General features: G+C 35.6%; 1 protein-coding gene across 1 annotated transcript; it reads left to right on the forward strand.

The window, feature by feature from the left end:
* The first annotated feature begins 2,009 nt into the window (after positions 1-2,009).
* On the forward strand, positions 2,010-6,919 carry LOC126720343 (putative disease resistance protein At3g14460). The gene is made up of 2 exons (XM_050422682.1): positions 2,010-6,117; positions 6,582-6,919. The coding sequence occupies exon 1, from the start codon at positions 2,360-2,362 to the stop codon at positions 6,083-6,085; it is 3,726 nt and encodes a 1,241-aa protein (XP_050278639.1). The 5' UTR covers positions 2,010-2,359; the 3' UTR covers positions 6,086-6,117; positions 6,582-6,919.
* The last annotated feature ends 297 nt before the right edge of the window (positions 6,920-7,216 follow it).

A 7,216-nucleotide genomic window follows, 5' to 3' on the forward strand; every position in this document is an offset into this window, starting at 1 on the left:
GGGACGAAGACCCCATCCTTCGACCCCACCCCGCCCTATTGCCATCCCTACCTCCGCCCCTGTTAGCATGACCCATATATATAAACCAAGCACACATGAAAAACATTGCAATGTCATTTTTATCCAAAAAGGCCAAGAGGTGTAAGCCATGTGGATAGGCATGGTTGAGATAGGGGCTTACAATCTAGGAAATTTCACATCAGTTGGGTGTGATAAATGAGTGTTTTTCCTTGTTTTGTGCTTGGAGAAACAAAACCACAAGTATTTGATTAATTATTTATGATTAGATAATAGTGATAATTTATTCTTTCAGGCCGTTATTATAACACCTTATTATCCCATCCAGATCCAGTGTATTGTATTACCAAAGAAGTGCTATGTCCACGATAAGGTTCTTACAAATTATAACTTTTAGCAACTCAAAACACTATTTTATTTATCTTAACACCCCATTTTACAATACATTCAACATCAAAAGTTTTATTTTAGCATTCAACATATTAAAATAATATAAACAACACAATAAAATAATATATCCAACACAATAAACAACAACTACAACCATCAACACATTTAAATAGTTATATATATATATATATATATATATAACTTTGGAGATCTTTAACACTTTACTATAGCTTAGTTGTCAAAAATTTTAACAATAGCACTCTTGTTTTAGCATGTGCTTTTGGAATGAGTTGCTAAAAAATAGTTTTTTTTTTTTTTTTTTTAGCTTTTAATATTCACGGTAAGAAAGCTAATAAATATAGTTTTTATCAAATCAAAACACTACTTTATCTATTTTAACACTCTATTTTATAATAAACCCAATATCAAAAGTTTTCTTTTAGCATTCAACATATTAAAATAATATAAATAACATAATAAAATAATATATCTAACACAATAAACAACAGATGCCACAATCATCAACACATTAAAATACTTTTTTTTTTTTAACACTCCACATTTAAAATTTATTTTTTGTTTGGAGTTTTAGGGTGTGTTTGTTTGGAGGTGAAATAGGGTAGATGGAAAACTTTAGAGAGAAAATAAAAAATAAAACTTTTTTGGAGTGTGTTTAATTGGATGGAGAGGAAGGAAAATAAATGGTGAGGTCTGAGTGTTTTCTCTCCAAACCTACCAAAAAGTTTTCTCCCCAAAATGGGGAGAAAACTGAAGGGAGAAAATAGGTTGCTCAATGGACGAAAATGGCCATGTGCATTTCCATTGTTGCACATGAGCAATTCAACCAATTCCTTTTTTTCTTTTTCTTTTTTGTGCTTTCTTGTGCATGTTGCCTCTTCCTTTTTTCTTTCTTTTTTTTCTTTTCCTTCCCAGACGTTGCTTTTTTTTTTTTTTTTTTTTTTTTTTTTACGTTCTTTTTTTGATTTCCTAGGCTGTGGATGTGATAGTTTTTTCTTTTTTTTTTTGGTTTAACTAGACATGATTTTTATTTTTTAATAAATTGGGTGATTACTTTTTTTGTCATTTTTTTGTTTTAATTGGCCATCATTTTATAACAAGGGTATAAGAGTAAATTTATCCAAACTCACTTTTTCCATCCCTCCACTTTTTTCACTCCCAATCAAATAAAAATGAGAAAAATTAAAATCTTTTCTATCATCCCACTTTTTCATTCTCGTATCATTTGTTATCCTTCCATTTTTTCACTCTTCTAACCAAAAAGAACCTTAACTACAAGTGAGCTCAAACTCAAATTGTTTTAACTTTGCCGAAGTTGTTTTTAGGGAATTGGTTGCTAAATTCACTTATACTGAAATTAGTCAATTTAGCAATCTTATCGAGATGCTCTGAATGCTCAAGATGAGAGCCAAATTTTCAAAAGACTGTTACAGCACGTGGGAACCATCATAGCCATCAGTAAAGACTGAAGAGACACGTATTTATTGTGCTTCCTTCCTAGAAGGTGCGGTGCCCTATAACTCTCAGCTCACCTAGCACATTGGATCAAAATTTCAAACCCTCCAGTAGAGTGCTAATCATGCTGCTCATACTCTAGCTAGGTGGTCCCTTGATAGTTCTTTTTTTGGCTCTTTTGATCAGGGGTTCAGCCCACCTAGTTTTGCTAATCTCATCTTGGTGGAAGTTGCCTAGGCTGTGTTGTTGTTTTTTCTTTCTGGTAATAAAAGTTTTCTTTCACACAAAAAAGAAAGAAAAAGGTAATGACTTTTGCCTCACACGCTTAATAGTCAACAAAGAAGCGGTTGAAGAGTTTACAACAAACATTTTCACAAAATATCTGTTTCTTGTGTGGAGTTCATTTCACCGGTTTGCTTTCTCTTGCCTTTGTCTTAAACTTAATTTTCACAATTCACATCTACACAAAGAAGAAATTATGGCAGGGGTCTTCCTAGGAGAAGCGCTTGTATCTGCAATCATTGAGGTGGTGGTAGAAAGAGTGGCTTTTCCTGAGGTTTTAGACTATTTCAAAGGAAGGAAGCTTGATGGGTTGCTAAGAAAGTTGAAGCTAGTGCTGTTGTCTGCTAATGCTGTGCTCACTGATGCAGAGGAGAAGCAAATTACAATCCCAGCTGTGAAAGAGTGGCTGGACGAGCTTAAAGATGCTGTTTATGATGCAGAGGATGTCTTGGATGAGATTGCCACTGAAGCCTTGCAATGCAAGTCAGAAGTTAAATCTCAAACCTGCACAAGTAAGGTATGGGACCTCATCTCTCTTTCTGTTATTCCAGTTGACAAACGGATAAAATCAGAGCTAAAAATGATTATTGAAAGATTAGAATATATTACAAAACAAAAGGGTGTCCTTGGTCTGAAAGAAGTTGCTGGTGGAGTACCATCACGACAATTAACAACTTCTTGCCCAGAAGAATATGGTTTGTATGGTAGAGATGTTGATAAGGAGGCAATATTTAAGTTGTTGCAATCAGATGAAGCAAGTAGTAGCAATGAAATATGTGTTGTTCCCATTGTTGGTATGGGTGGGATTGGTAAAACAACTCTTGCTCGGCTTGTATACAATGACAACAGAGTAAAGATGAGTTTTGATCTCAAAGCATGGGTTTGTGTCTCTGAAAAATTTGATAGTTTAAGGATAGCAAAAACTATTCTTGAGGAGGTAACTCTATCTGCTTGTGACATTCAAAATTTGAATTTGTTGCAAATTAAAATCAGAGAGACCTTGACAGGAAAGAATTTTTTTCTCGTATTAGATGATGTTTGGAATGAGAATTATATTGATTGGGACGAGTTACTCAGAATTTTTAGATGTGGGGCACGAAAGATTCAAATCATTGTTACAACACGCAGTGAAAAAGTAGCAGCAATTATGCACCCTATTTCAACTCATCTTTTAAAGCAATTGTCAGATGAAGAATGCTGGTGGTTATTTGCACAACATGCATTTAAAAATGGAAGCTCCCATGAATATCCAAACCTTGAGGTAATTGGTAAAAGAATTGTCCAGAAATGTAAAGGCTTGCCTTTAGCTGTAAAAACACTTGGGGGTTTGTTACACTCTAAACAAGAACCAAGACAGTGGAATAAAATTCTGAAAAGTGATATATGGGACTTACCAAAAGGTGAAAGTAATATTCTACCAGCTCTAAGATTGAGCTACCACTATCTCCCATCATATCTAAAGCGATGCTTTGCTTATTGCTCAATCTTTCCTAAGGATTATAAATTCAAAAAGGAGGATTTGGTTCAATTGTGGATGGCAGAAGATTTATTGCAGCAATCCAAAGGAAATGGGAGGTTGGAAGAAATAGGTGAACAGTGCTTTGATGATCTAGTATCAAGGTCATTTTTTCAACGATCAGATGACAACAAATCAGTTTTTGTAATGCATGACCTTGTCAATGACTTAGCAAAGTTTATATCTGGAGAATTCTGTTTGAGGTTGGAAATTGAAGAATCAGATGAAGCTACAGCAAAGACACGGCATTTGTCATATTTTAGAGCTGAATTTGACACCTCCAAGAAATTTGAGGTCTCCTACAAAGCTAAGGGTTTGCGCACCTTGTTGGCTTTAGAATCCTCGCCATTTTCATTGAGTCAATTTGATTATTTGGCAAACACAGTAACTCATGATTTATTGCAGACATTTAAGTGTGCACGGGTGCTATCATTATCTGGCTATCATAACATAAGAGAGTTACCTGATTCTATTGGCAATTTAAAGCATCTACGTTATTTGAATCTCAACCGCACTTCAATCAAGCGCTTACCTGATTCTATTTGCAATTTGTATAATTTACAAACCTTACTGTTATTCAGATGTACTTTCCTCATTGAGTTGCCTGCCAAAATGGGAAAACTAGTCAACTTACGCCATTTGGATATAATTGGAACAAAGTTGAAAGAGATGCCATTGCAAATGCGTCAACTGAGAAATCTTCAAAAATTAACTGCTTTTGTTGTGGGTGAACACAGTGGGTACAGCATTGGAGAATTAGGAGAGCTTCGACATCTTTCTGGAACATTGTCAATACTTAACTTGCAAGAAATTGATTGTGCTAGAGATGCTATGGAGGCTAAATTGAAGGATAAGAAGTTCTTGTCTGAATTGGTTTTGCAATGGGGTGATGATAGTAAGGATTCCCAAAATGAAAGAAATGTGCTTGAACAGTTCTGTCCTCATACAAACTTGAAAGCTCTCACCATTGAACATTATGGGGGTACAAGATTTCCATTCTGGTTAGGAGATTGTTCATTCTCCAATATGGCGTCCCTTAATCTTGTAAATTGTAAATATTGCTCCCTTTTACCTCCTCTTGGACAGCTTCCTGCCCTTAAGGAGCTCTCAATTGCAGGTTTTCATGAAGTATCACATGTGGACCGTGAGTTCTATGGGAATAGTTCTTCTACAGTTAAGCCATTCAGATCCCTTGAAAAGTTAAGCTTTGCAGAGATGCCAAACTGGCAAGAATGGCTTTTATTTGAAGGTGAAGATGTAGGCGGAGCTTTTTCTACTCTCCAAGAGCTTTGTATAATTAGATGTCCCAAACTAAGCAGTAGCTTGTCTAACCAACTTCCCTCTTTAACCCACCTTACCATTGAAGAATGTCAACAACTTCTTGTGTCACTTCCACTATCTCTGGCCATTCAGGAATTAAACTTAAAAGATTGTAGTAAGGTACTATTGAAAGAATTGCCACCTAAACTGCATAGTCTCACAATTGAAGGATGCCACATACTACAGTCCTTTGTTGAGCTAATGATATCACCTCCACGAGGTTTCCTACTCATTACATTGAAATCACTTACAATCTGTGGTATTTTACAGTTGCCAAGGGGCCATTGCTATCCATCACTTGAAAGATTGAGGCTACGAGGTGGCCATGATTCACTTTGGTCTTTTCCGTTAGAGTTCTATCCAAAGCTCAAATTTCTTGAAATGTATGGATGTGAAAATCTTGAGTCTTTTTCTGTATCAGAGGGATCTCACCTAGATCTTACTTCTCTCACTCTTTTGGAAATCAGGAATTGTCCTAACTTTGTGTCCTTTCCCAATGGAGGACTGTGCGCACCAAACTTGACACAGGTTACCATCATCAATTGTAAAAAGTTAAAGTCCCTACCTGAAAGGATGCATGCTCTCCTCCCATCTCTTGTGGCTTTGAGATTATCACGGTGTCCAGAACTCGAATCATTTCCTGATGATGGTTTGCCCTCTAATTTAAAAGCACTTGCCATCTGCTTCTGTGACAAGCTCTTTTCCCATCGCCTGGAATGGGGTTTGCAAGGTCTTCACTCTCTTAGAAGCTTCCACATTCGTACTAAAGACACAGAAGTATTGACATTTCCAGAGGAGGCATTGCTGCCTGCAACTCTTACCTCTCTTTCTATCTCATCTTTTCCTAATCTAAAATCACTTGACAATAAGGGGTTTCAACAACTCATCTCTCTCAAATGCTTGGAGATTATTTCTTGCTATAAGCTTCAGTGCTTACCAAAAGAAGGCTTGCCAACCTCTCTTTCTTTTCTACATATCCGTCAATGCCCTTTGTTAGAGCAAGATTGTCAAAGAGAGAGGGGGAAGGAGTGGCGTAAGATTGCTCATATTCCCCTCATAGAGATTAACTTTGAAGTGATCACATGAGTTGTGATGGAGAAGTGCTTTTGCATGCCCAGGTACTTGTTCTGCACTAATATTACCATTCTTCTTTTGCTCAATTTTTTTTAGGGACTCCTGAACTTTTAGGTCAAAATATCCCTTGTCCTTATTCTATAAAGGCATCACACGACTTAAACCACTGAGTCTACATATTATATGTCATGATACCATCATTTTAGTTAACTCTCGTAAATATAGCTGATAGAGAAACTTCAAAATATACATAAGAAAGTTTAGATTTTTTTTATTTGAAAAATTAAAAAATAAAGCTTTCTAGTAAAATACTTTCAGCGCACTTATGTAAGAGATGCCATTTTTCAAGAAGCAGCTTTCGATCTCAGGAAATTAAAAATGAAAAAGAAAAAGAAAAAAAAAGGAATCATTAATTTATGTAACGGTTACCATAATTTTTAAAAACTTGGTGATTTTCAATCTGGCAATTTCATTGTATATGCTCAGTTGTTTGCCTTTTCTTTTGCAGTGTCACTTTCAGAGGTCAATAACTAGTGCTCACACACCCAGCATCAACTTCATGCCACTGCTAACTGCTGATCCTTTTGTATCATGTATAAACTCCTAATTGTCTGGTAGTTTTCAAATTACTGTAAAAGTTCATTCATGTCAAAGAGTCCATTCATGTCAAATTACTGTAAAAGTTTAATCTCAGGAGGACACCAAGGCAGATGAAAGTTAGTGCTGCTTCAGTACCTTCTAGTAGCTGCTGAATTCTCTCTCTCTCTCTCTCTCTCTTTAACATGTTACCTGTTTCAAAATGATGAAAAGAACTTTGTACAGCTGAAAGTTTTTCTCTATTGCAAACTTCTGAATAGCACAAGGTAAACACACAAACACAAGTTTTCTCTATTGCTGAAAAGTATCAATTTCTTGTGCTGTTCTTTTAGTTTTAGCCCAACATCTTAACTAGTTTCTTGCTGTGTTTGCTTTTCAATTCAATAGGGTAGACTATTGGGATATCCCTGGTGCTGAATGTTTTACCTTTTTTTTTTTTTTTTTTTCCCTTCTGATTGTAAAGGAAATTTTTTAATGTATTTTTGGCTGAATAACCTTTAGTTGAGCAACCATGAAGGGGCATTGATAGTTTTCAGTTATATGGAA

The sequence above is a fragment of the Quercus robur genome, chromosome 4 (genome assembly GCF_932294415.1).
Source record: "Quercus robur chromosome 4, dhQueRobu3.1, whole genome shotgun sequence".
In the NCBI taxonomy this organism is placed as follows: domain Eukaryota; kingdom Viridiplantae; phylum Streptophyta; class Magnoliopsida; order Fagales; family Fagaceae; genus Quercus; species Quercus robur.

What these genes read in the sequence shown, in the direction of transcription:
- LOC126720343 (XM_050422682.1), top strand. Translation starts at nt 2,360, where the DNA reads ATGGCAGGGGTCTTCCTAGGAGAAGCGCTTGTATCTGCAATCATTGAG.